Here is an 18,263-nt window from a genome sequence, read left to right on the forward strand (position 1 = left end):
GAAGTTAAAGTTTCAATAAAGAAGTTATAGCCAGAGTTCAGTGAGTTTGAACAACAGTGGCCTGACTACTCACGAACACAAAGACTTCAAAGCGTTTTTGAGTCTGTTTCCTCGTTTGTGAAATGGGAGTGATTTCCATCTCAAAGGTTGAGAGCATTCACTGAGATAAAGTCCTTAAGGTGGGGTTTGTACACACAGGCGTCAAGGAGTGAGCAGGGGCCAGCCAGAGAAAGAACTGGAAAAATTAAGGGTATTCTGGAGGAGTGTCGGGAAATGGGGTCAGGGACCCTCAGGAAGCTCAAAGCCTTTGCTTTAACGGACTTTGCTAACTGCCCAGTGAGGGGAATGAACGAGCAGGCCAAGGCACCTCAGCATACTCCCCCCACCAAGGCCACTGCCCTTTCAGAACCAACGCCTCCATCCCGCCTCCCCTCCCCACTCTCCCCTACTTCAGCTGCCCGCCCCGCTCCCGCTCCAGACAGGTCTGGGAGCCAGACGCGCATGCGCCTTCCTGCGCCCCTGCCCAGCTTTCCACGTTTCACTTCCCTCCCTTTTCCTCGCAGCTCCAGCTTCTCCGCTACGATTGGCCAGCCGACCTCCTCACCTCGTCCAATCAACACCGGCCTCTCGCCCCCGTGTTACTGGGTAGAACAAAACAAAAACAGAGCGAGAGGGGTCGAAGACGCTCCGAGGCAGCGGCAGAGGCTGAGGAGCGGGGTCGGGGCAGCGGACCGGGGACCTGGGCGAGTAGCGGCGGCAGCGGCTCGAGGGGTCAGTACCGGCGCGGCTCGCACGCTCGGGAGCGCTGCTCTGTCTCCCCCAGCCCTGGTCTCTCCGCGATGCAGCCGCACGTTGGGAGGGGGAGGGGGCGTGGAGGCCGCGGCCCCGTCTGGCCAGTCCGGCTCGGCGCGGCTGGGGGCCCGCTGCCGCCACGGAGCCCCGCCGGCCCGCCGCGTCCCCCCCGACGCCCGGGGCCCCGGTGCCCTCGGCGCCCTCGGCGCGGGCCCGCCCCCTCCCGGCCCCCGCCCCCGGCCCCCATCCCCGCCGCTCGGGGCGCGCTCGGCGGACAGGGCCCGTTCCGGCCCGGCCCGCAGACCGCCGTTTCCTCCTATCTGGGGAGTGGGCGTCGGACGGCGCGTTTCTGGCCTGGCGGAGACCCTGGGAGCGTGGTCGCGGCCCCTCGCGCGCCGGCCGCCTCGGGGGCCCTCTGGAGAGCCGCCCCGCCCCCCATGCCGTCGGCCCGCCGGGGCCGGGGCCGGTCCGGACGGCGGCCGCGGTCCGGGCCTCCCGGCGAGGGGCCGCGGCGCGCCCGCTGCTCGGGGGCCGCGCGCTCGCCGCTGCGCCGGGGGCGGCACGTGCCCGCCGCCGGGCCCTCCGCGGGGAGGCGCGGGGTCGTGGGCTCCTCTGTTTGTTTTAATTTAAATGAAATCTTCCGGAGAAAACACAGACGGGAAGGAAGCCCCCTTTCACTGAAAAGCACGCTGTGTGTGTTGCATTTGTCAGTTCGGTGCTGCTTCGTACACGGGAGGGTTTTTATTATTTCATTTCTGCAAGAGCTGCAGAACGGTTTGCTGAAGTCGGTATCGCCCGTCTCCCGTGTCCTTGTGAGAACTAGCCACGTCGCCAGGAGCAGGGTAGTTACTACACGTAATTAAAACAGTTAAAAATGCATCTTCGTGTGGATAAGTCAGCCACCGCCTGTTTTTACTGTTGAGTTCTTAGAATTTTGGCATTCTCCTTAATACAAGGCTTTTTAGGAAACCACCATATACTTTTTAAAAAGAACTGCTGATGTGTTGTAAATGTAATTATTGGTATTTCTGCCCTTAACCCTCCTTCACTATAGGTTTGTTAAATTCCCTAATGATCTCTGCAGCATCTTTGAATTTTGATGGGTTATTATTATCTTGTTGTATAGTAATAAGGAAAAGTGCCTAGGAGTGCAAAAATAAATGATATTTTGATCTTTTCTATAGTGCTCACTTTTGCATCATTGTGGTTAAAACAGTTTTAGCTGCTTTTAAGTTACTAATTAGCTGTGATTGTAGCCCTGGAATGAATACAAATAATTTTCTAGTTAGCATATGGACTGAACTTTTAAAAACTGTCAGGGTGGATTATCAGGTATATTTCAGGAAATAGATTTTTGGAAGGGAGTGCTGGGAAGCTGAGACTTATCTTTTAGGGACTGTCTTGGCAGTTGAAGACTTCTGTGTGTATGTTTCTTTGAAACATTGGAGAAATAAAAACTTTAATTTCAGCCTTAATTTTTTCTAATACACGTATAGTTTTGTTGTATTGAAACAATATTGTAGTTTAGTATGAAGGATGGGGGTTTAATTTTTTTGTTTTACATTTTCTTAAGTTTGGGGCAAAGATCTTAAGGGTTCTTAAATAAACTGAGGGGGGGTGTTCCTGCTTTGAAGAGAATAAAAACAGAGAACATATCTTTATCCTTCTACAACTGTGTTTTGCTATCAAGTGTGACTGAGTTCTTGATTGCATAACCATCGCCTGAAGACACAGGGCTATTTTTTTTTATGATTACTTAATAAAAACAAACATGGTATAGATGATAGTCATTAGCTAACAATTTTCTTTGCCCAACTGAATGTCTTCTGTATAATAGTTAAAAGTAAATATTTTTGTTTGGAAAGCAGTACTTAAAAATTTGATGTAACAATCGGAGTCTGTGTTTTAATAAGTTTTTCTCTTTTAACCCTAAAAAAAACAATCTTACTGTGGTATTCTAAACTTTGGTATTGAATGTATGCAAACAGTGCAGGGTTTAGAAGGTTTAGGTTCTAAACCTGGTTCTTCCACTGAGCAGCCTTCTCTGTGGACAGGTCACCTGCCTTTTCAGAATCTATTCAGTTGTGTGCAGAGTGAAAGTACCTACCTCAGGATTGTTCTGAGAGGTACATGAAATGTATGTAAAATTCTTTTTGAAGTAGAAAGGGCTTTATAAACATTAGTTCTCGTTTCATTTCCTTTATTAGCTATGTTCTGCAGAAAGTATTTTCTCAGAACTGATTGCATCAGTATGAAAAAGACTTTAATGTAGCTCTAGTGTAAAAAACTCATACACATTTTCACTTTTTTTGTAATGAGTAATTCATATACAGAAATGAAACAGATGGCATTTTCAGTCATGAAAGACATTAAATGTTTAGATTCACGAACTATTTTTGTATATCTTTCGAAAGTTATTTTTTTCTCCTAAATCCAGTTTGTGGGAATTATATTCAGAGGTGTTTATATAAAATCATGTCTTTTTATGCTGAATAGAATTGGAGTGATGTTGCTTTTTGTCAATTTCTGAAGCAGCATGATAGCATTTCAGCAGCCTAAGGATTGTGTCATATTAAGAATTTATAATTTTAGCAAAAGATTGTGTTTATTTTTGTTTTACAAAATAATACCCTTTTCTGGCAAAAAAAATACTGTAAACTTTTAAGATGTTAAAATAGTATATATTGAGGAATTTAAGTCAGTTTCACCTTGGAGTTACAGGTGGCATATCATATATCATTCTAAAATGACATCTGCTGTTGGTTATGCTGTATGAGAAAAATATGCTTTTCTGTAGTTCATCAGTCATTTTCGTTAATTTGTGCATTTTATGTCTTAAAAGAGGACCATACTGCCTGACCTGCAGTGGCGCAGTGGGTAAAAGCATCGACCTGGAACACTGAGGTTGCTGGTTCAAAACCCCGGGCTTTCTTGGTTAAGGCACATATGGGAGTTGATGCTTTCTGCTCCTCCTTTCTGTCTCTCTCTGTCTCCTCTGTCTAAAATGAATAAATAAAATCTAAAAAAAAAAAAAAAAAAAGAGGACCATACTGCCAGTGAAATTACTGTGAATGACTGGGAGGACCGATATACAACCTATATTATTTAAGTGTACTGTAAACCAGTGGTCCCCAACCTTTTTTGGGCCACGGACCGGTTTAATGTCAGAAAATATTTTCACGGACCGACCTTTAGGGTGGGACGGATAAATGCACAAAATAAAATTATGCGACCTGCGTAAAAACTGTGATATTTTTAAATATAATTGTCGAACTTACGAGACAAGCATCAAGAGTGAGTCTTAGACGGATGTAACAGAGGGAATCTGGTCATTTTTAAAAAATAAAACATCGTTCAGACTTAAATATAAATAAAAGGGAAGTAATGTAAGTTATTTATTTTTTTTCTGCGGACCAGTACCAAATGGCCCGCGGACTGGTACCGGTCTGCAGCCCGGGGTTTGGGGACCACTGCTGTAAACCACTATTTGAAAAATAATTCCAGAGAGATTCTGAAATCATACTTGATTATACCTTCTGGTAAAAGTTCTTATGAAAATATATTTTGATAGTCTTTCCAGCAACATTGATTTATATTACTAAGTTAATTGTCTAAGTAGAAGGTAAATGATTTAATCAAAATCTTCCAGCATTAATAATTTTTAAGCCATTTTGAAACTGAAGTCTCAAATATTGAGATGATAATGTCATTGTACTTATTCCTTTTTAAAATAGGTAAAGAAAAAAATTTTAATGCTTTTTTTCAGGTTATAAAAATAATACTCTTGTCATGGAAAACAATTTTTTAAAATCTATCCCAATCTCAAAGTTGTATAACAGTAGTTATAGGTACTTATGTTATGAAATGGCATATATGTCTGCTTCCAGATATGTTGTAGAATGAAAAATAACATAGTCTTGTGATATTCTTGATTAGCCAGTACTTTATTGTTTGCATTTTGTAGTCCTCATAATTCTTTGGTAGCAAACTAACCAGTATTTTTTATATCAGATTAATTATAAAGCCTTTTATTTAAAAAAAAATTAGAAGTGTATGTATTAACTTGAAATAAACATGTATAGTGAGTTAAAAGGGTCATTTGGCACATCCAGAAATAGGACCTTTTTTTTTTTTTTTATGGACACAGGTAAACTTGTCAAGAAGATTGAAAACAAATATTACTTAGCATAAGCTTTGAAAGTGAACTGAACTCTTTTGTTTAAAAAATGGAGTTATCTGGTGGCTTTCTTTTTACAGTATTATTAAATAAATGGAATTTGCCTTAATTATATCAGAAATATATTGAACCTTTTCTTTCTTTTTTATTTTTTTGAAGAAATAGATCCCAAGGGAAGACTTCCATTTGGTCATTTAATCAGTGCAAGTGAAATTAAGGAATAATGGATGTAGAAAATGAGCAGATACTGAATGTAAACCCTACAGGTAAGTGTTATTTTGAACCTTGATTGTATTCTGACCAAGTTTCAGGCCATACCACATTTTATGAAGCCATGATATTAAAACCACATTTACTTTATTTTATTTATCTATCTATCTATCTATCTATCTTCTTCTTTTACAAGTGAGAGAAGGGGAGATAGAGAGACAGCCTCCCGCATGTGCCCTGACTGGGATCCACCCAGCAACCCCTGTCTAGGACTGATGCTCTGCCCATCTGGGGCCATGCTTGCAGCCGAGCCATTTTCAGCACCTGAGGCAGAGGCTTCACGGACCTATTTGATGCACCCGGGCCAATGTGCTCGAATCAATTGAGCCTTAGCTGCAGGGTGGTGGCAGGAAAGAAAGAGAGAAAGGAAGGGGAGAGGGGAGAGGTGAAGAAACAGATGATCTCTTCCTATGTGCCTTGACCAGGAATCGAACATAGGACATCCATATGCCAGACCAATACTCTCCCACTGAGCCAACTGGCCAGGGCAGTCTTTACTTTAAAAACCATCTTCATGCTAGAAGAAAATAGGTCATATTATTATTATTATTATTATTATTATTTAGAGAAAGAGATGAGAAGCATTGACTCGTAGTTGCAGCACTTTAGTTCATTGATTGCCTCTCATACTGCGTCGACTGGGAGGCTCCAGCTGAGCCAGTGACCTCTTTCTTGCTCAAGCCAGCAGCCATGGGATTGTAGTGATGATCCCTTGCTCAAGCTGGTGAACCTGTGTTCAAGCCAAATGAACCCACACTCAGGGCAGTGACTTCAGCAATCCTCTGTCCATTGTGCTACCATCAGTTAGGCCAGGTCATATTTTTAAAATCAAGTTTGTGATTCTTATTTTCATAGAAAATTCATCACATGTTCTTACATTTTTGCCTGTCCCTTCAAATATTATATATTCTTATTTTACACTATAATAAACTATTGTGCAAAATGGGAAGGAATAGTGAACTTGCGTGAGCTAGTGAGTTCTATAACAGAAACTACTTGGTATTTTTGATATCTTTCCTAACCAGTAATTTATATTTTATAAATTACCTATGGGTATTTTCCCTTACTTTCTGTCATGCTTGAATAGCATGTATTTATAAAGATGGTTTTTTTGCAATAGGTATTCAATTGCTGAGTAAGTTCAGCACTGGCCAGGTGTGTCAGTTGGTTAGAACATTGGCCTGATAAGCCAAGGTTGTTGTGGGTTTGATCCTCGGTCAGGGCGCATACAAGAATCAACCAATGAATGCATGAATGGTGGAGTAGTAAATTGATGTTTCTTGTTCCCTTCCATTCTCTAAAAAATGAATAAATGGATAAAATTAACAAACAAAATATCAACTTCAGACAACTTAAGATATATGTCTAGCTTTCATAATAATCTTTGTGTAGACCAGGGGTAGTCAACCTTTTTATACCTACTGCCCACTTTTGTATCTCTGTTAGTAGTAACATTTTCTAACTGCCCACCAGTTCTACAGTAATGGTGATTTATAAAGTAGGGAAGTAACTTTACTTTATAAAATTTATAAAGCAGAGTTACAGCAAGTTAAAGCATATAATAATAATTACTTACCAAGTACTTTATATTGGATTTTCGCTAAGTTTGGCAGAATAAATCTTTATAAATAAACAACTTACTATCGTTAAATCTATCTTTTTATTTATACTTTGGTTGCTCCACTACCGCCCACCATGAAAGCTGGAACACCCACTAGTGGGTGGTAGGGTCCAGGTTGACTACCACTGATGTAGACAGTTAATTAGTATTTTGCAATATTCTGAATAATGAGACCTTTTCATATTGATATATTTGTTTGCTTTATAATTTTAATAATTAAAAATAATTTTTATAACATAAATAGATATTTCACTTTTTAATACAGCTTTATTTTTTTCAGTGACTATCTCACTGTTGTGTACAAGTTACATAGTTTTCTTTGAGCAGAACAGACAATTTGAAGTTGAAACTTCTTTGCCATTTTTATTTATCATTCTGATTTCAAGTATGCTTGAAAATTATAGTTGAAAAAAACTATTATAATTAAGGATTATTTGGGTCCTGGTATATACAATAGCTATGAGTACTGTACTTGATTTTTAGGGTTATAAATGGGTATCATGTATCTCCTTCATTGAGGTGGGGGTGGTAATAATACAAGTTAAGAATATATTTTACAAAAATATATATGTATATTTTACATATAGATAATTGTTTCTCTATATAGTTAAAATGTATTGGGGAAACATCGGTTAATAATATTAAATAATTGTCGGGTGTATAACATTATAGTTTTCTGTCTGTACTTTACTGTGTGCTCTCCACCTGAAGTCTAGTTTCCTTCTGTTAATATATTTGACCCCCTTTACCTAGTCTGTCTTCCCATACCCTCTTTCTTCTCTGGTAGCTACCATTCTGTTGTCTGTATCTATGCATTTTTTTGTTTATTTGTTTTGTTAATTATTTTATATTCCATATATGAGCAAAATCATGTGGTTTCTGTCCTTTTCTGTCTGACTTACTTCACTTAATGTAATACTCTCAAGATCCATTTATGTTGTAATAAATGGCAATATTTCATTTTTTATGGCTGAGTTGTATTCCATTGTGTGTGTACACATGTGCACACACACCTGATTATTACTTTGTTTTCTGAACTGCCCAGTATGATAGCCACTTACAGTTATGAGAACATGAAACAGTTTATTCTTGTATTATTTACTTATTATTGTATCATTTATTTTTATTATAACTAAACCTATTTGGGCCCTCCCTTGTATCTGAAAAGATAATAAAATAGTTGAAGAAGAAAAAAAGTGAGAAATATATTTAAACTGAATACTTTAGTACTCTAGGGGATGGTTTAAAGCATTTAATTATACTTCTAAGTCCTTTATCTTCTAGACGAGTTTGGTGGTTCACCTTAATTGTAGAATAATTAAAAGTAATATGTTACAGGTAGATGTTTAATGTTTTCTTCAACTACCGACTCTTACTTGAAATTCCATCTGATTTGTCTGAGCTCTGGTCCTTCTCCTTCCTCTTTTGCTTTTCTCTCTTTACATCCCTTCCTTTGTTCATTTTATCTCTTTAGCTGTCACCACTCTGCTGTACTCAAGCTTTGTATAGTCTATAATTATAGTGATCCAAGATTCACATGTTTGAATCCTGGCCACAATTTGTTTTAGATATGTAACTTTCCTATGAAACATCTTCCATCTGTAAACTGAGGGTAAATATCTTCATTACAGAGTTTTGTGAGGATTATAGACCATGTATGTAAAGTGTGTAGGGTAGAAACTGGTATCTAGTAGGTAACAATAGTGATGGTAATGACAGAAGTAGTACTACTATGGCTACCAGTTTAGTTATGATGATGGTTATGATGATATTACAAACTCACCCTTCTAACCCTGGATTGCTTTCCTAGTCTATAAACTAAGATACTGGCTCTGGCTAGGTAGCTCAGTTGGTCACAGTATCATCCCGATACATCAAGGTTGTGGATTTGATTCCAGTTCAGGGCACATACAAGAATCAACCAATGAATGCATAAATAATAAATAAAACAACAAATCGATGTCTCTCTCCTTCCTTCCTTCCCTCCCTCCCTCTTTCTCTTCCTTCTTCTCTCTTTTCCCTTCCCCCTTCCTTTCTCTAAAATCAATTTTAAAAGAAAATTGGAAAAATTTAAAAAGAAAAAATATAAATTTTAAGATATCATTTCATTTTTCTTGAATCTATTTTGTTTAAAAGCTTTTTATTTTTTTATGAAAAGTGTCACATTTTCAATTACCCTACAGTTCCTACCCGTGCCCTTTCCAGTTGGTGACTGCATTACTGCAACATTTTCTTAGCTGGTCTTCCACTTTATACTTTCCCTTTTTTCTAATATATTTTGTATTATTCTGCTAAACTAAGCCCTCCATTAGGTCAGTATCTCAGTAATGGTCACATATTGGCACATCATGATCTCTGCTATGATACCAGGTATAAGCTCTAACTGTTTGAATGTGTGTCCCAAAGCACAGAGGTTGCTGGTTCGATCTCTGGTCGGGGCACATATGGAAACAGATTGATGTTCCTGTCTCTCCCACTCTCCCTTCCTCTCTCTAAAATCAATAAAGTAAACATTAAAAGAAAAAGAAAATAAAGGACCTTAAGTTACAAGGTAATGGGTTTACACTTTATTTTGACCTAGTAGGAATACCTTCAAATGAGTTTCATTCAGTGTGGACATGTTTTAGAAATTCAGTTTCCACTCAACTTGGAGAATGGTTTGAGGACCGAAGGCATGGATAGTACTTAAGAGACTAATGAAGTAATTTGATTCTATTTAATTTTTTTTTTTTTTTGTATTTTTCTGAAGTTGGAAATGAGGAGGCAGTCAGACTCCCATATGCGCCCTACTGGGATCCACCCAGCACGCCCACCAGGGGGCGATGCTCTGCCTATCTGGGGCATCACTCTGTTGCAACCAGAGCCATCTAGTGCCTGAGGCAGAGGCCACAGAGCCATCCTCAGCGCCCGGGCCAACTTTGCTCCAGTGGAGCCTTGGCTGCAGGAGGGGAAGAGAGAGACAGAGAGGAAGGAGAGGGGGAGGGGTGGAAAAGCAGATGGGCGCTTCCCCCGTGTGCCCTGGCCAGGAATCGAACCCGGGACTCCTGCACGCCAGGCTGACACTCTACCACTGAGCCAACCAGCCAGGGCTATTTAATGTTTTTTTTTATTACAATGATGTTTATTGCTAAATTTTATATGTTTTGTCAAGAATTATTCAGATTTTAATACATCTATGCTTTTTAAAGGATGACTTTTTTTTTAAGTGAGAGGAGGGGAGATAGTGAGGCAGACTGGCATCCCTGAACGGGATCCACCTGGCAAACCCGCGCCCCCCCCCCCCCCCCCCCCCCCCGTCTTGGGCCAATGCTCAAATCAACCTAGCTACTTTTAGTGCCTGAGGCTAAGATGCTCAGACCCACTGAGCTATCTGTAGCACCCAGGTACCCAGGTGACACTTTTTGTTCCAAATTTTTTTAATAATTTTTTAATAGATTTTTATTTATTAATTTTTAGAGAGACAGGAGAGAGAGTAAGAAAGAGAAAGAGATAGAATGAGGAAGGAGCAGAAAGTATCAACTCCTATAGATGCTTTGACCAGATAAGCCCATGGTTTCGAACTGGCAACCTCCATGTTCCAGGTCAACACTTTATTCACTGCGCCGCCACAGGCCAGGCCCAGGTGACACTTGAACCAATGGAGCCACTCAGGCCTCAGGAGGGGAAGGGGTAGTGGGAAGTGGGGAGAGAAGCAGATGGCCGCTTCTCTTGTGTGCCCCTGACTGCGAATTGAACCCAGGATGTTTATATGCCGGGCCGACACTCTATCCACTGAGCCAACTGGCCAGGGACTAAAGGTTAGCTTTTTAAAAAATTTAGTTTCAACATAATTAAAACATGTTAAAGCCCAGGCACATAGACTTGACACATCCTGTTTACAGTTAGGAATATTTAAAACCATTTGAGGAATTCAATTCTGACTTGAGTTAGCCTAAATGAAAAAAACTGGCCCAGGGGTACACTAATTTAGTGGTTTTCTGACTTAACAAAGTTTTCAGAGCAGAGCTGAATGTCTGTGTCATGTGATCTGCACAGACATTTGAGTTGATAGTGTGAAGGATACTCTGCTAGGTGCTGAGGATACTAAAAAGTACAGTTCCTCTTTTGAGACTTATAACAAGTGGAAAAGCAAAACTGCTATATAAAAATAAAGTGATTTTGGTGATACGGATAATGAGCAGTATGCATGCATTAGTATTACTGTGGGTAGAATTGTTAGTAAAGTTTTCATGGAGGAAGTAATACTTGACCTATATCCTCAAGGATTTTGGTAACTAAAAAGAGTAGTGAGGATAACATTTTAAACAGGAGACCATTGGAAACTCCAAACATATTACTATCTTTCAGTGATAATGTACAAACCTTACATAGGCTGGAAGATTTTCAGAGGATGGTTAGGTAATGTGAGTCAAGTTTAAAGAGGTAAATTAGAACTTGGAGATGACGGCTTTGAAAGCAATAAACAGTTCAGCTCAATAATTGTATGTGATCACTTATTTGCCAGATTAGTAATATTTTCTAAGTGTCTGTAATTAATCATGAGATGTTTGGCAAGTTATTTAAATACTTTCAACCTTAGTTTCCTAATCTGTATAAATGATGTAATAAATAGCTCTCAAATTGGTGGGTAAAATAATAAAGTGCCAGCACCATGCTTGATAAATATAGTAATATTAGGCATTTTGTATATATTTATCTCCTTTCTCTTAAGATCCTTACTAATCTTATATTTCCAACTCTTTAGTTGTCTTAGCTCACAAAAGTGTAATGTTTTTATATTTGGTGTTTATATTAAGAGAGATTGTGTGATCTAAGCACATGAGATAACATGCTTTCAGTAAACTTTGTTCATTAAAATTCAGTGCCTTAGTTTATTTTCTATGTTGATGTGAAGAGTAATCCTATTTAGTTGTCATGTATTAGATTGAGTCATATGAAATTGCCAGTATGTGACCATTACTGACCGATAAAAATGGTAATTTCATGTGATTCAACCTAATAGAACTTCTGATTATAATTGGTTTGGCAATAGATGGTTAAAATACTTACTTAGAATTTTCTTTTTTTGTTTTCCTCTTCAAGATCCTGATAACTTAAGTGACTCTCTCTTTTCTGGTGATGAGGAAAATGCGGGGACTGAGGGTATAAAGAATGAGATAAATGGAAATTGGATTTCAGCATCCTCCATTCATGAAGCTAGAATTAATGCCAAGGCAAAAAGGAGACTACGAAAAAACTCATCCCGGGACTCTGGCAGAGGCGACTCAGTCAGTGACAATGGGAGCGAAGCCATTAGAAGTGGAGTGACTGTGCCAACCAGTCCAAAAGGAAGGTTGCTAGATAGGCGATCCAGATCTGGGAAAGGACGGGGACTACCAAAGAAAGGTTGGTATATACCACATCTAAAGGTACAAATGGAAAAATAGATTGTCTGATTCTTGTACTACAATTTCCTTGTTCTGTGAATGAGAGAAAGTTGCATTTGTTAAATTCTACAAGTCAGATTGTATATAGAAGTAGAGAGAAATAATGATCAATACTATTAATGCTTAAATAGAAATTATTTGTAACATTGCTAGTTGCAAAGTGTAGTTTAATATGTACTTTTATATCTAAAGAGTATTTGACCCTAAAACATTTGATGGTCGTTGTATGCTTCTTTGTTAAATAATTTCTTCCTTATTGAGTTATCTATGCCACATCTTACTGGGTCAACATAATTTCTTTTTGTTTTGGTCTCAAATGCCAAATAAAATTTAGAGCTAAACTATAATGTCACCTACTTTGAGGTTCCCAATATAGCAGTTTTTCTGATCTTATTTTGTTTTTTCATTTATTGTAAAGCAGCTGCCTTTTTATTTAACTTTATAAGCTATTTCAACATGATATTTCAAAGTAGGTTATAAAATATCTAATCTTTACTGGAAAAGCAGTGATCTGAATAAAAAGAGGTTTAAAGTATAACTCAACTGTAAAAAAAAATACAAGTTTTTAGCTGTTATTTTAATTAACATTTGAATATCAAGAATTATTTTAAATTTTTATTAAAACTAAAATTTACAAACTATAAACTTTTCTTTCCTTGATCAATTCAAAACTTTTCAGGTGGTGCAGGAGGCAAAGGTGTTTGGGGTACACCTGGGCAGGTGTATGACGTGGAGGAGGTGGATGTGAAAGATCCTAACTATGATGATGACCAGGTATCAGTGTTTTTGTCTTTAATATATATTTAAATACTAACAAAATTTTTTATCTTATGTTTGTGGTTTACTCATACATTTGTCAAATCATATGCTCTATATTTATATTTATAATCTATTTATAACCTATAACTGTCAATCGTGTATGATTTTATTAATGTATGTGTATATAACGACTATATATATATTTACACACACATTAGTATATGCATGTATGTCATAATAATTCTCCATATCTTCAGACGGGTTAGTTTTGGTCAGGTATATAACTAGTAGTGGTATATACATAATTTTCATTTGGGTTCTGAAGGGAGTCAAAAGCAGATCTTGACAAATTCACCTAGAATTACCTATTTATTTATTTATTTATTTATTTATTTATTTATTTTTTCAGGGACAGAGAGAGAAGGATTATCAAATTAAGTATTTTTCAATAAATTCAACATAGTTTCTATAGTAATGAAAATTTAGAAGAATATATATGCTTTTGAATATCTTAAAGACTTGTAGGTACTAAGTTCCTTTTAAATATTTCTGTTTAGGGTGGTAAGTTTCGTAGATTTTAAATGTGTATCTTTTCTAGGGACATTGCTGATAATGTAAAATTTTAATAGATTTTCTAATGAACTTACATGTATTTATCTTTTTACTGGAAAATTTCTAACATACAATAGTAGAATATTATAATAAAACCACTTGTACTCATTTCCCAGCTTTACCAGCTTTAATGATTAAAATTCATGACCAGTCTTTTTTCATCTTGTACCTCCATTTTGTTCCTCCTCGCCACCCCCACAAGCTAGATAAAGTACTCTCGGTGTAAGATAAGAGGTGGTAGTGAAAATTTTAGACAGGAAATTATCAGGGTATATGTTAGATTGCTTTTAATGTATGTTGTTTATATGTATGTACTTAATCTATTTTAACTAATAGTTGGATATGGAACTCTTTCTAAGAGAACATGAAATAATAAAATTTCAAACCAGTAGGATTCAAATACTGTAGAAACTTTGCTAAATATTCTAGTTTTAATACATAATCTTTCAAGTTTATGTTGTTAGATGAAAGCCAGTCACAAGTTGAATATAAACATTTCAGATATTTTTGCATAAGAGAAGGGAGCGGGGATACTTCTTTTTGAAATTTCAGTTTAGTAGTGCTTTTCCTTTGAGGATATTTTAGTCATGACAACATAGATTTTTGTTATAGGGACTTTTATTATGATAATGCTAATCATGAAGGCTTTGGTTCCTGCTTCATTTTTTTTAAGTGAAGTTTTGATGAAAACACTAGATATGATAGGAAGCCATCTTAAAGCTTTTTGGTCACTGAAGGATTGATTTTGTGAAAAATCTAAAGAATTAACAGAAGATATTGGGGGGTTTGAAGCAAGTCATATTTGTTGTGGTTATTACTAATCTGTATGTTGGTTTATTATATTTAGATTTTGTAAAGGAACAGTAACAGAGTCTATTTTTATATAAATAACTGATCAAAGCATGTAGCATGTCTTCTTTCCCAGAATTGGATTACGAATCAGTTGGAATATAAAATTATAAAACAATTCCAGTTTTTCCCTGGCCAGATAGTTCGGTTGATTAGAGCATTGTCCCGGAGTGCAGAGGTTGCTGGTTTGATGCCTGGTCAGGGCATATAGAAGGAACAGATAGAAGTTCCTGTCTCTCTCTTTCTCTCCCTTCCTCTCTCACTAAAATCAATAACTATACGTTAAAAAAAATAATTCCAGTTTAACTGAATATTTTGTTCTTTAATTTATAACTCTTTCTCTCTCTTCCTTCCTAGGAGAACTGTGTTTATGAAACTGTAGTTTTGCCTTTGGATGAAACAGCATTTGAGAAGACTTTAACACCAATCATACAGGAATATTTTGAGCATGGAGATACTAATGAAGTTGCGGTAGGTTTAAAGTTGCAGTTACAGTTTGTTTCATGTAGAAGAGAAAATGCTATTAAAAGCAGAACATATCTAGAATGATCTGGATTGCTGAATAAATTCAAGAATTTTCTTTTTTGTAAATGAATTTCTAACTAAGAAATGGAGTAAAATTTTATTAATTTAGATCAATTCTTAACCTCTGGGATCTGATGAGGGCTATATGCCATCTCCTTCTCTGAAAAATGACATATCACGATATTTTTATAATTTTTATAATTATAAACCACTTTTATAATTGATAGTTTATAAAATATAATTTTGATAATTTCAAGGCATTCATGGGCTTTCTAATGCCTCTTCAGGGATCTCAGTTAAAAATGCTTGATTTTGTTCCATTTTTTTTGACATTCAAATTAGTGTTTAGGATTAGAATAAAAAATATTTTTGTACTCTGTTAAAAATAACACAGAAATATTTTGAAAAAAACCGTATACAGAAACCAAGAGAACAAATATGATAACTTGTTAGGGGAACATTTACTGTTATGAATTTTTTATTAAGTAAATCTAAAAGGGTAAAATAAAATTATTGGTATAGGTATTAGGATTACTGACTTAAATTAATAAAATTTCAACTCTTAGAAGACTTTTTAGATTTTTTTTTTTTGTATTTTTCTGAAGCTGGAAACGGGGAGGCAGTCAGACAGACTCCCTCATGTGCCCGACCGGGATCCATCCGGCATGCCCACCAGGGGGCGATGCTCTGCCCAGCCAGGGCGTTGCTCTGTCACAACCAGAGCCACTCTAGCGCCTGAGGCAGAGGCCACAGAGCCATCCTCAGCATCCGGGCCAACTTTTGCTCCAGTGGAGCCTCGGCTGCATGAAGGGAAGTGAGAGACAGAGAGGAAGGAAAGGGGGAGGGGTGGGGAAGCAGATGGGTGCCTCTCCTGTGTGCCCTGGCCGGGAATCTAACCCGGGACTTCCCCACTCCAGGCCGATGCTCTACCACTGAGCCAACCGGCCAGGGCCCTTTTTAGATTCTTTTAATTCAGACTGGACTTCCTTGATTTGTCTGATACCATGAGGTTTCATATGTTTGGATTTGTAGGATTTGAATATGAAGCAAGTATTTGTTCAGTGCATTCTATGTGGAGAAATTTGTACTAGGTGATTCCTGCCCTTCTGAAGCTCAGTGAAGTGAGGGAAATGATATATAAACATTATTGGAATATAATGTGAAACACTGTATTGTAGAGGAAGAATTTAACTGAGTCGTACGAGGACAGGGACTGTTGAACAGTGCTTACCTACCTTGCATGGGACCAACAGTATGCTGTGTTTATTAACCGAGTAGTACTATGAGCAGAGTGTTATGGAAGCATAAAATGACAATGATAGAAGAGTTTATTGAGCCATCTAAGATTGGTTAGGAGTTTGCCAGAGTAAGATGGTTGGAGAGGGTGTTTCAGGAAGTAGTATCATGTTTAAAGGCAATGATTTAGCTGTTCAAGTGCAGTTCAGAAAGATGAAATGGAGTGGAAGAGATAATTTACAAGGACATCAGTTAGGTGCTTCTGAAAATAGTACTGGCACTCTTTTAGTAGCATACCATGATTTAAATATTCTGAGAAAATTTTGAGTGAAAAGAAAGGCACGCTAAGTATTTGAGTTAGAATTTAGCCTCAAGGGTCAAAGTGTCTGTAGTCCACTTCCAACCTGGCCACTCCAGCTATGTGTCCTTGGCAAATACTTAATTTTTCTGTGCTTTGTGTGTAGAGCATGGTGATAGTATCTGCCCTCAAAGAGTTGTTTTGAGTATTAAATGAGATAAAATAAAGTGGCTGTTGGAATGCCTGATACATAATAAATATTAGTTGCTGACATTATATTTTTAATAGAAAATTTTAACTTTATTTCAACATTTAAAACAAAAATCCCACTTTAAAAACAATGGTTTAACATCCCATTTTAAACTGTATATGACAGTATAAAATAAAGTTTTGTGCAAAGAGAAAGCTTTGGAGAAAAGTAGAGTATAAACAGCTTATAATCATGTAAAACAAATTTCTCTGTATATGCTTATAAAGCAATATTCCTAGAATAATATTATAAAGCAGAGGATTGGTTAATTTATAATAGCAAACTTAGTAATATTACATGGTTTAATAAACTGTTTTAGGTATATAATTCACATTCTTAAGTTCATGATGTTCAGACAGTTGAAGATTGACAAAGTAGGTAAATGTGTAATTTATATAGAGTAAGGTATTTATCTTATGCTTAAAAATATGACTGCTTTTTTGATTATTTCCAAACCGGGAGAGGAAAAGATAAATAAAATCTTGATTTTTTTCAAAAGTAAAATACCTTTTTTATTTTTAATAGGAAATGCTAAGAGATTTAAATCTTGGTGAAATGAAAAGTGGAGTACCAGTGTTGGCAGTGTCCTTGGCATTGGAGGGAAAGGCTAGTCATAGAGAAATGACATCTAAGCTTCTTTCTGATCTTTGTGGGACAGTAGTGAGCACAAATGATGTAGAAAAATCATTTGATAAATTGTTGAAAGATCTACCTGAATTAGCATTGGATACTCCTAGAGCGCCACAGGTTCGTATGATTTTTGTTCATTCTCTTCCCCCACTACCTTTGTAATTACAGAAGTAATACATACCCCTAGGAAGTTTAGTAGATGGAAGAGGAAAGTATGGCCCTTATTTCCTGCCACACAAAAACAGCCGTCTAACATTTCAGTGTATTTTCCCTGAGCTGATTTTTTTCTCCAAACATAGTTTTTATCATACTGTAATTTTATACTTTGCTTTCCCCCCAATTCTCTGTGTAGTTTTTAAGTCATACTTTTTTTGTTGTAAATTCTCTATTATATGTAGTTAAGCTGTTTTATGAGCTGGAATTTTTAAAAAATGTAAAATGTTATTTTTGAGGATTCAGTTTGATCATAAGTAAAACTTCCCTTTTGAGGCATTGTGGGGAAATAATTATAAAATTCATGGTTTATGCTTCTGTTTAGGTTTCTATTCTCAGAGCCTTATACTTTTATTAGACTTAATACATGCTGACATTGTAATAATGACTTTCTGGTTTGAAATTAAAAAATGTATAAAATTTTTGCTGGTTACTTGACCAAAGTTTTATATCAAGGCAGGAGCACTTAAACATTAATTTAGGAATAGAGTATAGGTAAGTTAATTCTTAAATGCTGTTTCTATTATACTTTCTGATGACAGACAGTAGTCTATGTTACTGAGCTGTGATTCTAACATAGACTTTTTTTTTTAGTACCAATAACC

At 37.1% G+C, this 18,263-nt stretch overlaps 1 protein-coding gene across 2 annotated transcripts in view; it reads left to right on the top strand.

Annotated features, from left to right (window-relative positions):
- Window positions 1-615: 615 nt before the first annotated feature.
- Window positions 616-18,263, top strand: part of PDCD4 (programmed cell death 4) — a 29,138-nt gene continuing 11,490 nt past the window's right edge. The window contains exons 1-6 of one of the 2 annotated variants that reach the window (XM_066239102.1): window positions 616-771; window positions 5,129-5,235; window positions 11,943-12,245; window positions 12,966-13,060; window positions 14,864-14,977; window positions 17,341-17,562. In XM_066239102.1, coding sequence (XP_066095199.1) covers window positions 5,193-5,235; window positions 11,943-12,245; window positions 12,966-13,060; window positions 14,864-14,977; window positions 17,341-17,562 — 777 coding nt within the window. In that variant the 5' untranslated portion in view covers window positions 616-771; window positions 5,129-5,192. The remainder of the gene's footprint in view (window positions 772-5,128; window positions 5,236-11,942; window positions 12,246-12,965; window positions 13,061-14,863; window positions 14,978-17,340; window positions 17,563-18,263) is intronic. The other variant, XM_066239103.1, reaches the window with a different exon arrangement.

Source organism: Saccopteryx bilineata, chromosome 7 (assembly GCF_036850765.1).
Source record: "Saccopteryx bilineata isolate mSacBil1 chromosome 7, mSacBil1_pri_phased_curated, whole genome shotgun sequence".
NCBI classification, from domain to species: Eukaryota; Metazoa; Chordata; class Mammalia; order Chiroptera; family Emballonuridae; genus Saccopteryx; species Saccopteryx bilineata.